Source organism: Pantherophis guttatus, chromosome 7 (assembly GCF_059756535.1).
Source record: "Pantherophis guttatus breed Tessera chromosome 7, ASM5975653v1, whole genome shotgun sequence".
Taxonomy (NCBI): Eukaryota; Metazoa; Chordata; class Lepidosauria; order Squamata; family Colubridae; genus Pantherophis; species Pantherophis guttatus.
This window is the reverse complement of record NC_142069.1, coordinates 51,776,170-51,795,305: the sequence shown is the minus strand read 5'-3', so window position 1 is coordinate 51,795,305 and position 19,136 is coordinate 51,776,170. Positions and strand designations below refer to the sequence as shown.

At 39.3% G+C, this 19,136-nt stretch overlaps 1 protein-coding gene across 2 annotated transcripts in view; it reads right to left on the bottom strand.

Moving 5' to 3' along the window:
* Positions 1–4,759: 4,759 nt before the first annotated feature.
* Positions 4,760–19,136, bottom strand: part of LOC132711246 (uncharacterized) — a 29,965-nt gene continuing 15,588 nt past the window's right edge. Inside the window, exons 2-3 of one of the 2 annotated variants that reach the window (XM_060689739.2) lie at positions 12,005–12,609; positions 4,760–10,910 (exon numbers count right to left, since the gene is read on the bottom strand). In XM_060689739.2, the coding sequence (XP_060545722.1) occupies positions 5,510–6,814 (1,305 nt within the window). In that variant the 5' untranslated portion in view covers positions 6,815–10,910; positions 12,005–12,609 and the 3' untranslated portion in view covers positions 4,760–5,509. Of the gene's footprint in view, positions 12,610–19,136 lie in introns of both variants that reach the window. The other variant, XM_087874136.1, reaches the window with a different exon arrangement.

Below are 19,136 nucleotides of genomic sequence, written 5' to 3'. Positions count from 1 at the left end.
AACAACATTCACCTTTTTACCGTTTGCAACTTTGACCATGGATTTATGCCTTCTCATGTTAACAAACAACCTTCGGTCACTCACAACATGGTTACTAGCTCCACTATCCATTAACCATAGTTGTTCACAGTTCCCTCGTAAGTTCCGACTCAGTGGTTTCTACTATGCCTACAGAACCATCATTAAACCTAAGATCGTTCCTTTTGTTGCCTCTATTTGGCCATTTACCCCTTCTCTGGTTAGGAACATCTCCACTTGGTTTTCTGCCTGGAGGGAATGACCTCTTTTTGCACTTACTACCAGAAGGTGTCCTTGGACATGCCCTGGCATTCAAATTTTGTGGGCAATCCCTTCTGTAATGTTCTCTTGAACCACAGTTGAAGCATTCTCCGATAGTATATGCTCTATCTGAACTATCAGGCCTTCTTAAGGGTTTTTCTTTCTTGTGGAAAGATGCCCTACATTTTCGCAAGTTATCTTCTGCTATTAATTTACCAGATAGCACTTCTAGAGATAAATTGTTGTAATTGACATTATCCAATTGTGATATAAAATTATCCCAGCTAGAATCAAGGGAATTGATTATAATGGTAATGAGGGTTTGTTCAGACACTGTTTCCCCCCTCAACATCAACTCCTCCCTTTACCTTTTTAACTCACATAAGTGTTCATTAATATCTACTCCCGCCTTCAACCTTGCAGAATAAAACTCCCTGTAAATTCTGTTTGTGGCATGGGAGCTTTTAAAATAAAATAACTTATGCAGTTTTACCCAGACTTCCATTACAGTCAGGTTATAAGGTATACTGGGATATAAAGCAGGATCAATGGACATCAATAGGATACAAAAGGCCTTATGATGTAACAGATCAACTTCCAAGGACCATGGTCTAGATGGGGTTTTTAACAACAACGATAAAACATTCTCTTTCATTAAGATGACTTGAATACTCTTAACCCATTCCTTAAAATTTCCTCCACCCACACTTAAACTTTTAAAATTAGGAGGAAGAACCTGTACATTGTTAAACATAGAAACAGACATTGATTGATGTTCAGGGTGTGGTCCATCCTGGAACGGGCAATAAGGCATTGGAATGGAAGCACACAACACAGTGTCTTCCATCTGGCATTCTGACAATTGTTCCTCCCCAATGGGAGGGTTTAAAAACTCACATTGTGCAGATGCAAAACTTGTTCTGGTTTGATTACAAAAGTTCGAGGGTCCTCTCTGGTGCTCATCTCTAGGAAGTTTCGGACGTGCTCCTAGGTTCCTATCTCCAGTTGAGGCAGCCTCTGGAATCGCCCTGGATGTCAGTGTTGTCACGGATGGATATGTCCCACTCGTGGCGTGCGCTGAATTGGTCACGGACATCAGGGGTGCATTGGTACTATTCGTTGAGCTGATGGCGCCTGCGAACCATTGCCTAGAATGGTTGCTAGTGTTTCTATTGCATTTGCAACCCTACACTCAACATAAGAGTCTCTTGAGTTTTTAGCTGGAGTCATTGACGTCAAGGGAGCTAGAATTTTTTTTTTTATTGCAAAAGTTTTACAATTACATTTTCACCCCTTTTCCCCCCCCTGCCTCCCCCCCAGACTTCCCAACCTCCCTAACCGTCCCTAACCCTCCCCTCCCCCCAGACTTCCCTATAATATACTCATACTCATAAAAAACCCTTAATATAACACTTATATATAAACTTGAACCCCTCCCTCCCCTGTATAATTTTTCTCTTTACCTCATTACATTAAAATATTTCCAATACATTATTTTCAAATAAAAGCTATTTGATACTTTCTAGTTTGATATTTGTTCTGAACATATTCTATCCACCTTTTCCATTCCCATTCATAAGTCTCTTGTGAACAATCTTTTAAATATGCTGAAATCTTCGCCATCTCTGCAAAACTGGCCATCTTCAAAGTCCATTCCTCGATAGTGGGCAAAGCTTCATTCTTCCAGTATTTACCTATCAACAATCTTGCTGCTGTTATCATATACAATATCAATTTTGTTTCACCCAATGTAAAACCCTTAACTATACCCAATAAAAACAGTTGTGGAGAAAATTGAATTTTTTTCTTCAAAACATTCTGCATGACCCACCAAATTTTTATCCAAAAAGCCTTAACTTTCCTACAGGTCCACCAAACATGATAATACGTAGCATCCAAACATTCACATCTCCAACATTTTGGCTGAACATTAGGGTACATACATGACAACTTTTTGGGATCTAAATGCCATCTATAAAACATTTTATAGAAATTTTCCCTCAGGTTCTGCGACTGTGTAAATTTAACATTCTGAACCCAAATTTTTTCCCATGTTTCCAACATCACTGGTTCTTCAAAATTTTGTGCCCACTTAATCATACAATCTTTAACTAATTCAGTTTCTGAGTCCCTTTCTAGCAAAACATTATAAAGCCTTTTGATATGCATTGGACCTTTCTCTCTTATATGTCTAACCAATTCTTCCTCATGCAACATAATACCAGTTTTTTGGTCCTCTTTCCATCTCAATTGTAATTGATTATATTGTAACCAAGTTAAATTAATCCCTTCGTCCAACAGTGTCTGCAATGTCTTCAGCTGCCATCTGCCCGCATCTGTAAAAAGAACCTCTTTGTATAAAAACCCCCCGAGTGACATTATATTTGTATTCCACAAAGTATGACCAAGATCCAGCCATAGCGGTATTTTATAATCCCATTTGAGTCGATGCTTCTTCCAAACTCTCATCAAAGAGTCTCTAAGTATATGACTTTTAAATACTTTATCAACTTTGTCATCATAAAATAAGTAAGCATGCCATCCAAATTCAAGATCAAAAACTTTCTGCATTCAATATTCCAGCCTTTTTACTTCCAAACCAATCACTTGTTAAAGTTAAAGCTGCTGCATCATAATATAGCTGTAGGTTTGGAAGTTTAAGACCTCCTCTTTCTGGAACATCTTGCATAATTTTCAATTTCACTCTCGGCTTCTTCTCGTTCCAGACGAACTTATTCACTCCAGATTGCCAAACTTTCAATTGTTTATCACTTTTAAGCACTGGAATCATTTGAAACAAAAAAAGAAATCTTGGCAAAATATTCATCTTAACTGCTGCTATTCTTCCAAGTAGAGACAGCTGCAGTTTTTTCCAAGTCTCCATAACTTTCTGCACCTCTCGCCACAACACCTCATAGTTGTTTTGAAACAATTTCATATTTGATTCTGCAACCTGAACTCCTAGATATTTTACCTTAGGTACAGTCTCAAAACCTGCCCTCCTTTCAAGCTCATGTTTACGATCTTGTGTCATGTTTTTAGCTATCATTTTAGTCTTTTTTGGATTCAATCTAAAACCTGAAACTTTACCATAGTCTTGTATAATGTCCTTCATCAAGATTATTGATTCCATTGGTTGTGATAGGGTAACAACCAGATCATCTGCAAATGCCTTTATTCTGTAATCCTCTTGCCTAATCTTTATACCTTTCAAGATATTAGAGTCCCGTATTGCATTTAGCAAGACTTCTAGTGTTAAAATAAATAAAAGTGGGAACAACGGACATCCCTGTCTTGTTCCTTTTTCAATTTTAAAGTCTGTTGTCAGACTTCCATTAATAATGATCTGTGCCTTTTGCTCTTGATAAATTGCCGAAATCGCCTGTATAAATTGATCCCAAAGTCCATCTTTTTCAAAGTCTTTAATAGAAAATTCCAATCCACTCTATCAAAGGCCTTCTCTGCGTCCAAAAAGACCAGCACTGCAGGGATCTGTTTATTCTTCTCAAGATATTCCAATAAATCTATTACTTGCCTTACATTGTCCTTCATATATCTGCCCTCGATAAATCCCGCTTGATCATCATGAATCACCTTTTGAATTACTGGCATCAACCTGTTGGCTAGTACTTTCGCAAAAATTTTATAATCTGTATTCAAAAGAGATATTGGTCTATAGTTCTCTGGTTTTTTAGGACCGATTTGTTCTTTTGGTATCAAAGATATGTAAGCTGTTGTCCATGATGGGGGTATTTTACCCCCTTGCTGAATATTGCAAAATAAATCTCTAAGTTGTTCCACCATTTCAGCTTGCAAAGTTTTGTAATACACTGCAGTCAAGCCATCCGTGCCAGGAGCTTTGGCTGTTTTTAACTGTTTAATTGCTACTATTATCTCCTCCTCTGTTATAGGATAATTCATTCTTTCCTTTTGTTGATCAGTAATTTTTGTAACTCTTTTATCGTTTAAATATTTTTCTATAAGTCCATTCTGCACCTCCTCTTTAGCATATAATTTAGTATAATAGTCCACAAAAGCTTCTTTAATTAATTTTTGTTGAAAGATTTCTTTCCCTCCAATATCAATACTATCAATAGTCCGTATACTTTGTTTTTTCCTCAATGTGTAAGCCAACCATCTGCCCGGTTTATTAGCGTTACAAAATGTGTTATGCTTCGCATATTGTAAGTTTGTTGCAACTTGTTCCGCCATAAGCATTTGAAATTGGTCTTTCAAAAGTTTTATAGCACTACGTATTCTTTCATCTGTTGGATTTTTAATAAGTAACTGTTCTTTATTCTTTATTTCTATTTCCAGTTCAGATCTTTTCTTTTGTCGGAACAGTCTATGTTTAGAGTTCATGTAGATAAGTACCCCTCTCATATAAGCTTTACTTGCATCCCACACAATTTCAATTGGGGTACCTTTATTCAAATTTATTTCAAAAAATTCTTTCAAATGCTTTTTAAGTTCTGTTGTATTTTTTTCATATCTAAACAAATTCTCATTTAATCTCCAAGAATGTCTCTCAACCTTGTCCATCTCAATTTCTATCCATACTGGGCTATGGTCAGTCAAAGTTCTTGGAAAAATCTTTGTTCTTTTTGTCTTAACAAGTAAATCATCTGTCAACAAAATAAAGTCAATCCTAGAGAAGGATCTGTGTCTGTCAGAAAAAAAAGTATAGTCCAATTCTTTTGGATTATGTATTCTCCAAACATCTTTTAGTTCCATATCTTCTTTCATGTCAAAAAAGGTCTGTGGTAATCTGATTCTAGACTTTGCCAAACGTTTTTTATCTAATTTAGAGTCGATTACTCCATTCCAGTCTCCCATCATTAAAATAGATCTGTAATCCCATTGCAATATTTTAGTATGTAACATCTTATAGAAATAGTCCTGTTGTTGATTGGGAGCATAAATCCCAATCAGAAGAATTTGGCCATTTACTGTAGACAATTCAATTGCTACAAACCTACCATCTTCATCTGTTTCTATAACTTTAGCTGTTAACTTTTTATTTACATAAATTACCACACCATTCTTTTTTTGCGAAGTTGAAGATATAAAATGTGTTCCTAGTTTGGAGTTTATCAAATATTTTTGATCTTGAGTTGTGATATGCGTTTCTTGTAAACAAATTATATCATTATTAAATTGTTTCAAATATGTAAATAATTTCTTCCTTTTCTGTGCTGAATTCAACCCATTAACATTCCAGGATAAACACTTAAACATCATCAGCCTCTTTCTGGAGCAAAGAGCAAAATAATTGAAGATCATCCGAAAGCTTCGATCTCGCTCCTCCCATAGCTCCAGTCTCTTGTGCAGTACTCTTATCTGCCTCCTTGTCTTGTCTTTCCTGTTGTTGTTGTTGCTTTTGTTTAAGTAACTTAGCTTGAGCTCGAGTTATACGTTGATCCTTAACTTCAATCATCCGAACCGGGTCCAAGATTGGAGAAGATTCCAGCAAGGGCTCATCCAGAAAACCTCCTTCTGCACCTTGCACTTCTTCTAATTCCTGCTTAGACTGTTCTTGCAGTTCTCGTTGAGGTTGCTTCTCTTCACTCTCTTTAATCTCCAAAACTGTAGATGTACGTGGAGATGGTGTTCTTTCCTTAAGAATAGTAGTGTAGAAGTGCTGTGCCTTCTCCACGGTATTCAAACGGTATCTTTCTCCCTTGTATCTGAAAATTATGCCAACTGGTGCGTCCCACCGGAAAGGTATCTGTAAATTTTGCAATTCCTTAACAAGAAAGCCAAATTCTTTTCTAGCTTTCAGCATTTTAGGAGGCAATTCTTTATAAATTCCAATTCGTGAGCCCCCCACTTGTACAGAAGTGTAAAAGGATTTTTGCAGGATATCGTTTCTTATTTCTCTATCTGTAAAATATATGACCACATCTCTAGGTAATTGTCTTTGTCTGGCCACCCAAGAGTTCACTCTGTAAATTTTGTCTATTTTGTGAAAAACCACATCTGGATTAACTTGTAAAATCTTAGCCAGGGCCTCAGAACAAACTTGTCTCAAATCCTGTCTTTCCTCCTCTTGAATTCCTCGAAGCCGTATAGCAAACTCCATTGCCCTGAATTGTATCATGACAATCTCGTTTTCAACTCTTTGCATTTTATTGTCAACATCAGCAATTTTATAATCATTGTCTTTCATCTTAACATTAACTTCTGATTTAAATTCTTCAACTTTAAAATCAACTTTCCCAATAAATTCTGCCAGGCCAGATGCCACTTCTGATATTTTTTTGGTCACCTTGTTTTGATTCTGTTTCACCATATCTTTAACTTCATTAATTTCCTGCATAAACTCCTGATGTGATTTTTGAAGTTTATCATCTATCTCCTGTTGAGATTTTTGAAATTTGTCATCCAAAGTTCTAGAAATAAATTCTTTTAAATCTCCCACATCAATTTCTTTTTTCTGAGTCTGTAGCTGTTGAGCAGGGGGAAGCTGCGTTTCATGTTTGTGTGTAGGGGATCCCCCCCCTGTTGCCTTCCCTTCCTGCTTCTTTGAAGCCATCCTGCCACGTGATCTAGTTTTTCTAAAGAGGGAAGTTCCTTTTCCTTTCCCTCCTGCACAAAGACTTCTAAAAAAGTCCCCCAGATTTGATCAAATAAAGGTTGAAGTAAAGCAAAGTCAAGCATTAAAAAGGGAGAAATTTTCCACTTGTTTCTCTTATTACAAACAAGGCAACTTTGTAGCAACTTGGAAACTTTGTAACAAAACAAGATAACTTCACCAATCCACACTCGCTGGCTCGTTAACTCTAAGGCTGAGCGCCATGTTTTTTCAAAGCACTTTCACTCATTCGCATTTTTCTCAGTTTAAAAAGTCAACAAAGCGCTAATACTTGCGTTTCCAAGTTTCAGGATTCAGGTAATTTCGCTGTTTATTAAAGCTGGTTCTTTTCGCTTTGAGTTTCCTGCAGCCGGCTTGTTCTGCGAAAGCAGAATTGTCCCACGTCGCCCGGAGTTTCAGCAGGTTGGGAGGGAGCCACGCCTGTTCTCTCCCCCAGAAACTTCCCTGGGGGGTTGCAGGGGCTCGACCTGTGCCCTGCGATCTCTTCTTCCTCAATCCTACGGATTTGGAAGTTTTCGAGCCGCTTCTTCGTCTCGGAGCGGCTCTACGGGCAGCGGGGCTGGCGGAGCTTCAAAAGGCGCCGCCGTCGCCGAAGACAGGGAAACCGGAAGTCAAGGGAGCTAGAATTTTTATGGCCTGATCTATAATGGTTTTGACAGCAGGTGGCACTGTATCAACTTGGCCATGCTGGTCTAATGAAGAAGCAGGGACATTCAAATCAGGCAGTCTGTTATCCCCCATTCTCCACTTATAGTCCAAAATAGGGGTTTTAGAAAAGGATTGAAAGTCTCTTACCAGTCCGGTGTTTTCTAGGACTTCGATCTTCTTTCCTTTAGCTGTCATTATGGCTGGATTCTTCAATGATTCGCTAAAATCAGCAATCGGGTTCTCACTTATTACTGGCAAACCTAAAGCTTGAAGGATTGCCTTCCTGAGTTCATCATCCACCTCTAAGTTTGTTTTCGAGGCCTGAAGTGGCGTTCTTCTAGTCTTTACTTCTTTAGGTGATGGTGGTTTACTCACTGCCTTAGGCATTTCAAAAAATAAGGCTTCTGCTCCAAAACCTGCAGCTCCACTACACTCTTGGTCAATTAGAGTTTGGGGTTTTTCAGCCAAAACAGTTTTGGCCTGAGCCCCAGACAGTCCACTTTGTGACTCCATGCTTTTCACTGCAGTCCTAGTCAACATCTGTTTTTCCTGCTTTAATTCAATTGCAGACATTTCAGTCTAGCGTATCGCCACATGAGTGGAGGTTCGCTAAACCATCCTCTGCTACCAATTGTCAGGATGGGGTTGAGGGTTGTCCCCGAACCGTGACAAGCAAACACACTAGGACTGAAATAAAACTAGCAGAGGAGTCTTGTATAAAAATATACTTTACTTCAAAATGTTTAAAAAACACTATATCTTTAAAAAAGGCACATTAACAACAACGTCTTATCTTGGTTAAATGAAGCCAGGCCATCTCCCTAAATTCCTCTCCACAATACCGAAACAGTCCATAAGAAAAAACTAACATGACATTAAACAGCTTCGGTGTCGATACATCATCGAGATGGTAGAAGGGCAGCAGCGTAAACTTCACAGCTAAAAGTCACCTGTGAAAAACAATTCTATCAGCAAATGTGGCTTGAAGCTCCTGGCAGGGAAACTGTCCAGCTCTCCCTCCGATCGTAGCTCCAACAGCAGCAACAGTTCAGATGTTGGCTTGCGTGCTTCAACTCAGCAAAAGGCAAGCGGAAATTGGAGACTTCAAAAGGCTCCCAGCTATCTCAACTCAGAGTTGCAGCTAGCTCCATGGGAGTATTTTTACACAGCTCTTTGGCTCCTTTTCTGCTGCTATCTCTGCTGCAGCCATCAGGACTCCTTAGCTGAGTTCTCCTCCCTTCTGCAGCTCTGCTCTGGGCTCTGCATCCAGGTGCTTCAGCACTGGCTCTGCATCTAGGCCTAAACAGCGTCTAGGCCCAAATAGCAAGCAGAAAGGTCCATTCTTATATGGGGAGTTAACCTGCAATTAACTAGGGCAGGGAAGGCTTGCAGTTAATTGCAAACAGGAGATGGCTTGATTGGGTCCATACTGTTTGTGACTGATCAAGTAGCTACAGCAATTCTGAAAACACTCGTGACAAAGTTTCTTAATTTGAAGCTGTTTTCCTATGAAAGGAAGACAGGGGCTGTTTTCTGCCTTTGTTATGATTTTTTTCCAATTCTCCTCTGGGAAAATATAATATTCTGCCTGTTTTTAATATTAAGAATAAAGAATATTTTAATATGGGGGGGCACTTTCCTCTTTGTGCCATATAAGTCAGGGGTGGGTTTCACTTATCTTTGCTACCAGTTCACTCGCGCACACATGCTCACTTCGCTCGTGCATGAGCCACTTCTGCACATGCACAAAAGCTTCTGCGCATACACAGATCTTATTTGATGATGTTCAGACGGGTAGGCAGAGCCTCCCGCCACCACTGCTACCAGTTCACCTGAACCAGAATGAACTGGTAGCAACCCACCACTGATAAAAGTGTGGGTGACACACACACTTTTATTGGCACAAGATTAAGAATCGAGCTGATGAGGGAGACTTGATGGGTGCTTTTATTTTTTTGTGGGGGGAGTTCCAGGATGCAGGGAAGCAACTTCTTAGATTGTTAATCCAAAGGGAAAGGCATTGATAGAGGCAGAAGAAAAGGATCCCTACAGTGGCTCCCCAAAAGAGAGCTTTCAACCCATGGAGGTTTAGCAGCCAGGGCAAATGTTTTGTTAAGTAGAAAAGAAATTTATAGTATCCAATTTTCTATGCCAATTATTTTTAGATGTTTGATGTCACTTTCTGTGAGCTTTCAGTCAAGTTGAAGCAAGCATATGTCCCAAAATTCTTCACAGCCATGATTGTGCTCTCATGGCTGCCCATTTTCAAGAGTTGCTTCCTGAACCTGCCTTAACTCTTAGTTTAGTGCATCCACGGCTTGTGAGATCAAATTGAGATTAGCCAGTGTGCAAGCCCAGGCTATTAATATTTCTGAAATTGCACACAGTGCGTTCTAGGACTCCCCCTAATGAGATCGCCAGTACAATATATTCTGCCTTACTGGGCAGCATTATTTGTGAGTCACAATCAGGGCTTCAGGTTTGAAGATCTGTTTTCCGATACTCTTCAGTGAGGGCATAGGGATTGTTAATCACCTGAGGTGGGACATGGGCCCCCATTGAATTGGCAGGAAGGTATGCATGCATAGACCTTAGTGCCACAGAGCAAGAACCAGCCTAGGGAAAGTTTTATGTGGAGGTATATGAAAGGGATAGCCTTGGTGTGGTTCTGAATGGTCTGTGTGCAGTGGTGGGATTCAGCCGGTCCTGACGAGTTCGGGCGAACTGGTAGTAGAAATTATGTCTGGGCACGCCCACCCCACCCTGCCACTACTTGCAGAATCTAGCTGCTGCGTATTTCTGCTCACCGCTGCTCACAAAGGTAAGGCCGAAGGGCATGGGCCAGCAGGTGAATGGGGGAGGGCAAGCTGACGGAGGGGTGATACCAGCAGCAGGTGAACCAATGCGCGTGGGGAGGGAGGGAAGCATGCAGGACATTGTGGCACCGGAGCCCTTCCAGTGTGTTTCCCCAAGCCGGTCTGGCCTGTGAGGAAAGCTCGTGGGAGATCGCAGCATTGGAGCCCTTCCTGTGTGTTTCCCTAAGCCGGCCTGGCCTGCAAGGGAAGCGTGTAGGAGATTATGGCACCAGTGCCCTTCTGTGTGTTTCCCAAAGCTGGCCTACTCTGAAAGTGAAGTGTGTGGGAGATCACGGCACCGGAGTCCTTCCCGTGTGTTTTCCCAAGCTGGCTTGGCCTGCGAGGGAAGCACGCAGGAGATCGCGGCACCAGAGCCCTTCCTGGGTGTTTCCTGAAATGGCCTGGCCTGCAAGGGAAGCACGCAGATCATCATCACCTGGACTAGCAAGGTGGAGGGGGCTGGGTGGGCATCCCTTGGGAGAGTGCTGCGCTGGGGTGCTGTGCGCTCTCAGGCCTGTCGTCCATCTCTGTTTCTGCAAGGCAGAAAGAAAGCCGTAAAAGTCTTCGCCCGTGCCCTCCTGGGGCAGATGAGAATGAACATTGTGTTGTAGCCAGCGGTAGATCAGCCCCCTGCAAATTCTGTCTCTCGATGTTCTGCCCCAGCTACGGATCCCAAAGAATGCAGTACACACAAAATCTATAGAAAGCTTATTTTACTCAAATAACTCAGTCTTTTTCAACCAAAGGCTGTTAATAAACTGTTTTAACAGCCTACAAGAATTCTGAGATAAGGTAATCACAGTCTTACTAGGGTTGGCAGAAAGCCCAGAAGCAATTTTGCAGAGAATCCAGACGCGAAGGAGAATGAACTAAAGTTGTTCCCTACAGCTTGCTGCAATCGGCATTCCTCCTTAAATAGGCTAAGGGAGTGGCCAATTAGCCCCAAGCCTTACTCTCGAGGAGACCTCCTCCTGAGGAGCCACTCCTGCCTTTTGGCAGCTCTGCACGCCTGTGCATTGAAAAGAGGCTTCTCCTCTTCGTCCTCTCACTTAAAAGAGCTTCTGGAGATTCTGAAAGCCCTGGCTGAATCCCTGCCTCTGGCACCACATCTTCTCCAGCCTCCTCACTGTCCAACTCGAGCGCCAGCTGCACAGGCTGCTGGCGTAGCACCACACCAACCTCCTCGTCAGAAACAGTTACAACCTGCACAGGCTACCAATGGGCCACAACACTTGAGGAGCCCAGCCACTCACCAATTGCCGAGTCACCTGGACTCCCAGTTACAGGATGGGATCCTTCAGCCACTTAGTTTGGCCACCTGTTTAGTAGCTCCAGCCAGCGGCTACAACAGAAACATTCATTCCCATCTGTATTTGAGATTTCTAGATGCAGTTTACTTGTGAGCACCATTGGCTGGGAGAGGCAGGGGAAAAGGCCAATGGTGTTCACAAGTAAACTGCAGGTTAGAGGCAGCCAGCAGATCGCTGGCTTGCTCACTCAGCTGCTCGCCCCTCAGGTGAAGACGTTGTGAGCTGGGAGGTTCGACCCCCCTTAGGAGCCATGAAGTGCTCGCCACCCCTCTGACACCTGCCAACCCTCCTCCCACCGCGCTTCTCTTCCTCCTCACCATAAGCACTCGCAAGTGACAAGACATGTGTTATTTTTTCGGGATTGCCCCCATCTGGTCTTCAGTACATGGCTCGTTGGCTTCCAGACATCAGACTCCCACCATGCAGCACCAGTTAAGAAGTTCCTTCCCCCCATTGGGGATGGAGAGAGAGAGAGAGTGAGGGAGGGAAGGAAAGAGAGAGAGAGAGAAGAGACACAGAGAGGGGGGGAAGAGAGAGACAAGAGACAGAGAGAGAGGTGAGGGAAAGTGAGAGACAAGAGACACATAGAAGGGGGAGGGAAAGAGAGAGACAAGAGACACACACACACAGAGAGAGAAAGAGATGAAAGAGAGATGAGTGAGAAGAGATGTGTGAGAGAAAGATGAGAAAGAGAGAGATAGGGAGAAAGAAAGAAAGAGATGAGAGAAATGAAAGAAAAAGATGAGAGGAAGAGATGAGAGAGAGATAGGGAGAAAGAAAGAGAAAGACATGAGAGAGAAATGAGAGAAAAAGAGAGAGGAGATGAGAGAGAGAGGGAGAAAGAGATAAGAGAGAGAGGGAGAAAGAGAGAGATGAGAGAGGAAGAGAGGGAGAAAAGAGAGAGGCAGAGAGAGAGAGATACCTGTTTAAAAGAAAATAGAAAAATGGCTCTGAGTATTTAAGGTTGCAGATCCCTGGGTTAGGCAAACACCATGTTCATTAAATGAACCTTGTGGTCATTAAGTCATTAACCACATAACACTGTGGTTGTTAATCAAGTCCATTTTCCCCAATGGACATTTTTAACCGGAAACCAGATGGAAACTGACAAAAACCATAGAAAACCTCAGTCACATGACTGTGTGGGATTTGTAACTAGTCATAAATGTGTATTAATAACGTTTGGATGAATCAGTGCTTCCATTGTTGAAAGCCAAACTGGTATCCTCAAATAATGTTGTTCTCTACTTTTTTTCCCACACTAACAATAATGAATTCCTAATGTAATGTCTTTAGAAGTAACCATGTATTTTATTTTTCCCATACCACAAGAAGTCATGCCAGCCCAATTGCAAATCATGCCCCTCCAAAGTCAATAGTCTTGTATGCCTCAATACAGCCCATTTTTTCACCCATATAAGTACCGCAGTCTGATAATACAATTCCCAATTCAGTAGCCCAAAGCCTCCTCTATTGGTTGCATCTTGCAACATTTTTAAACTTATATTATATATATTAATATTATTTTATTGAGTTCCTCAAAGTATTTTTTCCCCCACTATTATTGGAATTGTTTGAAATAGATATAGTAATCTCAGTAATATATTCCTTTTATTGTAGCTATTCTTCCTATTAATGATAATTGCAAATTCTTCCATTTCTCCAGATCTGCTTTAATTTGTTGCATCAGTTTATAGTTAATTATCTTCTTTAATAGTTATACATCTTGCTGTCAGGTAAATTCCTAAGTATTTCACTTTCTTAGTAATCTGAATATCAATTCTTTTCTGCATGTCTGTAAGATTTTTAACTAATATCTTAGTTTTCTCTTTATTTATTTTCAATCCTGCCACTTTGCCATATTCCTCTTTTTAAAAAAAATTTAGGCCCTGTTTCTTGTGGATCTTCCAGAATGAAGACTAAATCGTCTACAAATGCCTGTAGTTTATATTTTTATCTCTGCGTCTTGTCTAATATTTCTATTTAATACTTCCAGTGTCAATATGGACAGTTGCACAGTCACTCAGGCACTCGTCACTTCCCGCCTGGACTACTGCAACGCTCTCTACATGGGGCTCCCCCTGGGGTGCACCTGGAGGCTCCAGCTGGTCCAGAACGCGGCTGCACGGGGGATTATGGGGGCGACGAGGCGCTCCCATGTGACACCTCTCCTGCGCGAGCTGCACTGGCTCCCGGTGGTCTTCCGGGTGCGCTTCAAGGTGTTGGTGACCACCTTTAAAGCGCTCCATGGCTTAGGGCCGGGGTACTTACGAGACCGCCTTCTGCCACCAATAGCCTCCCACCGGCCAGTACGCTCACACAGAGTGGGCCACCTCAGGGTGCCATCCGCCAGACAATGTCGGCTGGCAACCCCCAGGGGGAGAGCCTTCTCTGTGGTGGCGCCCACCCTCTGGAACAACCTCCCCCCAGAGTTACGTACAATAACAGACCTCCGGATTTTTCGTCGGGCCCTGAAAACCCATGTATTTCAACTAGCTGGGCTGGCTTGAGTCAAATTTTAAATTGATTTTAAATTGGAACAGTTTTAATTACGGCCAAGATATTTAATTATTTTAATCAGTTTTTAGATTTTGTATGTTTTGTATGTATGTCTTGTTTTTACTTTGGCTGTTCACCGCCCTGAGTCCTATATTGGAGAAGGGTGGTATAGAAATTTAAACAAATAAATAAATAAACAATATGAATAATAGAGGGGACAAGGGACATCCTTGTCTTGTACCTTTTTTAATGTTAACCTTCTCTGTCATATCTCCATTTATCATCAGCTTTGCTATTTGTTTATAATATATCACCTTAATCATATTAATAAATCTCTCCCCATATCGTTTAATTGTGCTAGCATAAATTGCCAGCTCATGTTGTCAAATGCTTTTTGTGCATCTAGAAAAACCAACATCATTTGCTTCCCTGGATGTGCTTTGTAGTACTCCAGTGTATTTAAAATTATTCTCATAGTCTTTGTCTCTTAGGTAAAAATCCATTTTGATCTGAATGTATAAATTGATTTAGGAACCTTTTTAGTCTTTCTTCAATTATTGAAGCATATATTTTATAGCCAGCATTCAGTAAGGATATCGGTCTGTAATTTTTTAGCCATTGTAAGTCTGAATCTTCTTTCAGTATGAGAGTAATATATGCTTCCGTCCATGAATTTGGTACTTTTGCTTCTAGCAGTACTTCATTGAACACTTCCAACATTGGTATACTTAAAGAATTTTGTGAGTTTTTATAGAGTTCTGCTGGTAGACCATCTGGGCCTGGTGTTTTACCATTCTTTTGTCTCTTAATTGCTTCTGTTAATTCCATCATTGTTATACATTCATATAACATAGCTTTCACTGTTTCAGGTATTTTAGGTAATTCCGCTTTTTTTAAATATTGTTTTATTTTATCTTCTGAAACTGTCTTTGATCATGCAATTTTTCATAGTAGTTTTGTATCACTTTCTAAACTAGACTAAACCTCTAATGTATGCCTTTGCTGTGTCCCATACATTTTTGTAATGAGGTCTCTTCTTTTCTATTCTCTTTAAAGAAAAAGTCTAATTCTTTTCCCATGAATTGAATAAACTCCTTGTCTTTTAATATTGATTGATTCAGCATCCATCTTGATTTCCTTTTTTGTCATTTCCATTTAACTTTTATTGGATTATAGTCTTCCCAATTACTTGTTTCTACCATGTTTCCCCAAAAATAAGACCCTGTCTTATATTTTTTTGAACCCTGAAATAAGCGCTTGACCTTATTGCTATGTGCTCAAAAGCCCAATTGGGCTTATTATCAGAGGATGTCTTATTTTAGGAAAACAGGGTATGTCTATTTCTTGTACATTAGATCTTAGTTCAGCTGTCATCCATATCATATCTATTCTTGAGCAAGACATATGCCAATTTGAATAAAATGAATATTGCTTTTTCTCGGGGTATACCTCGCGCCATACATCTTGAATACCTAATTCTTCTGCCATTTTAAGAAAAGCTTTTGGGAGTATCTTCCTAGCTTTTTTATTTACTTTCCTAGTTTTATAGTCCAATTCTGCATCCACAATTGCATTAAAATCTCCTACTGCACATATATTTTCATATTCCAATTCTATTATTTTCTTATGAAATTTACCATAAAAGTCCTCTTGGTTACTATTTGGTGCAACCAAAAGTATCTGTTTGTAATTCATTGTTATCTCCACCATCAAAATCTTCCCTTCTTCATCCGTAATAATTTGTTTAACATTTGTTGTTTCTTTTATGTAATTTCCCAATTTTAGAATATACCAACAATTTTTTATGTTGTTTTTTAATATGAACCTCTTGTAGGCAAATTATGTCCAACTTTAATTTTTCTAATTTACTAAAAGTCCTTTTCCTCTTTATAGTCAAATTCAATCCATTTATTGAATTCAATCCATTTATATTTATTGACAGTAATTTTATTTCTTCTTCCATCATTTTACTTATAGTTGGGTTTTACTGTTCTGGTTGTTCTTGTCTGTCTCTGATCTTTTGCCATTGCTCCTTCTCTCTTTGTTATTTCCTCCAACTCTCTTTCATCTTCTTTTTGTTGCGTTTCTCTCTCACCTATAGCTTCCTCTTGTTGCCTATCCTCTTTTTCCTCTCTTACTCTCCTTTCCTCTTGCAGCCCTAAATAGTGCTCATAAAATTGTTCTGCTTTTTCTATGGAAACCAATCTATGTCTTTGATCCATCTAGGTCACCAGTATTCCCTCTGGTATCAGCCATCTGAAATTTATTCCATAAATTTCTTGTAAATGTCTTGTCAAAAATTGATACTCCTTTCTTATTTCTCTCACTCTTTTGGGAATCTGTTTTAAAACTACTATTTCTTTCCCTTTATATTTTATGGGATCATCTCTCGCTCGTTGTAGTATCCCTGCTTTTATTGCTTTTTAAGTAAATCTCACATGTACCTCTCTAGGATGTCTATTTCTTCTCGCATATCTAGTATGAACTCTAAATATTTCATCCATCTCAGCAAGCACCTTTTCTTTGGTCATCTCTAAAGCATTTGCCAACAGTTCTGCCATTATCTCCACCAAATTTTCTCCCTTTCTTCCTCAATATTCTGAAATCGCATGTAATAATCAGCCTTATCCATCTCAAGTGATATTATTGTTCTCTCGTGACTTTTGTCTGCTAGGGTAAGTCTGTAATCAACCTCTTCCACTCTTTTCTCTGGCTGTTCAGCTTTCTCTTTTACTTTCTGGATGTGTTGTTCATTTTTAGCCATTGTTTATTGAAAATTCTCTATTTTATGCTCTACTTTTCCTATTCTTTCCTTAATATCTTCATGCATAGTCTGAATCATGGCTTGGATCATGTTCATTTTCTCTTGCTGCAACATAGCATCCAATGACCTTTGACCTGCTGGGTTAGATGCTGCTGCTGCTGCGGAAGATGGTGCAGATGTAGTTTTCTTCATTTTGAAATATTTTAACAAATTTAAGCGTAATTGTAACCCACAAAAAAAGGGAAAGTAAATCTATTAATTGTAATCCAAGAGTTATTAAACTGTTGACTCCTTTATTCTTCAAAAGATATTCTCTTCCTCTCTTGTTAAATTTATAATCCACATGCACCAAAATTCAAAATTCAACTGCCAACTATTTTATATCTTCTGAGGGAGAGTTCACAGGGCCAAAAATAAAAGAGAAATAAAATATTTTGCTGTTCTCAGCTTCTGTTCACTTTATCTGTTTAGCTTCCACTTGAGTTCCAAGAGCTACACTATTTTAAACAGTCTCAGTGTTTCACTCTCTGTCTCAGCTATCTAACATGAACAGCTTGTTGATACAATTATTCTTTGCTTTAACAGCCAGTCTTTATCTTTTTCAGCCTTTCCAGGTTATATTCCTTATTTCCTTCTGCCTGTAGGTGTTACCGTTGTTCTGTTTCTCTCCCCTTTCCTATCCAAATTTTCCAAAAAAAAAGGTTCTCTAAATCCAAATTTTATAATCCCCAAAATCTTCCAGGTTAGTCAATATTATATTTGAGGTCCCCAAATTTATATTATATTTGAGTCCAGTTTCCTAGTTTCAAAGTTCACTCTTTTAAAAAGTTCATTTATCTTTCTTTCTTCCAGTTTTAAAAATGGCTCTCAGGCTTGCTTGCCACTTTTCTTGGGAGATTGAAGGAAAACAATTCCACCTTTAGGGTCCCACCTTCACCCAAGCTAATTTCCAGGGGACTCATTTATCAGTATAAGTCGGAAATTAGAAATCTCTCACCCAGATCATTCACACTGTTTCTCAGCTCTTCTCAGCTCTTCAAGTTTCTTAGTTTGAAGTTGTTTTCCTATGGCAGGAAGACTGGGGCTGCTTTCTGCTTTTGTTAATATTTTTCTCCATTTCTGGGGAAATATTCTGCCTCTTTTTAATATTAAGAATAAAGAATATTTTAATCTGGGGGTGGGGTTTCCTACAACAGAATAGTACATCCCAAAACATATAGGGTATAACCATTTCACAGGATTCGTATTTTTATAGGATTCATGTGACAGATACATTACAATTAAATTTTTCTGGTACATAATTTGACGATACTGCTCCTTAATTATGTGACCTGGTAAATTCTTTAAAAAACAGGACATATCTTTTAAACCAATTAAGGTTTTTTAAAGATATAATACAAATAACTATTTAGTAGTTTCAATTCAATTGACTATAAGAGCTAGAAGGAGCCTTTTTGAATTATAGTAACTGATTTGACTTTATTTGACTTTGACTTAAGTTCTTTTTTCTTTTCAGGGATACAATTTTCTAGTAAAATTCATGCTATTTAAACTTTCTTCTTTCCACGCAAACTTTCTTCTTTCCATGCAACTCATAATTTTCTTAACTTTTTTTAAAAAATTAACTTTTCTGATATGCTTTCAATTTCATTCCTATTTTAATATGAGGATTCTGATTATTGTTCTGTAATAAATGCACTCTAACAAAACAATCAGGTCTTTTCTCAAAAATCTCTTCATTGTAAAATTAGGAATGTTGGCAAATATTTGAATTGAAACACAATTTTTGAAAATAATACCATTTGAAATGCTTATACTGTAAGTAGGCGAACAAAAATTTAAAAATATATTTACAGTATTTTGTGAAATATTGTTGTTATTTAAGGCAAATCAGTTTTGTGATGTGGCTCTTGCAAGAATTCCAGTTTTGAGTTTGTTTTAGCTGCTGTAAGCCAAAGATCCATAATGTGCAGAATGTTTATGAATAATCTATGGCCTGTAAATATATCAAAAGACAGACAGACAGACAGAGTAAGTAAGTAAGTAAGTAAGTAAGTAAGTAAGTAAGTAAGTAAGTGAGATTTGTTTAATTAGACCCAATGTATTTTCCATGGAGTGAAAAGATGTTTCTATAATTAGTTGTGGATTTTTAAAAACCCAATTATATGCCAGGGTTTATAGACAGT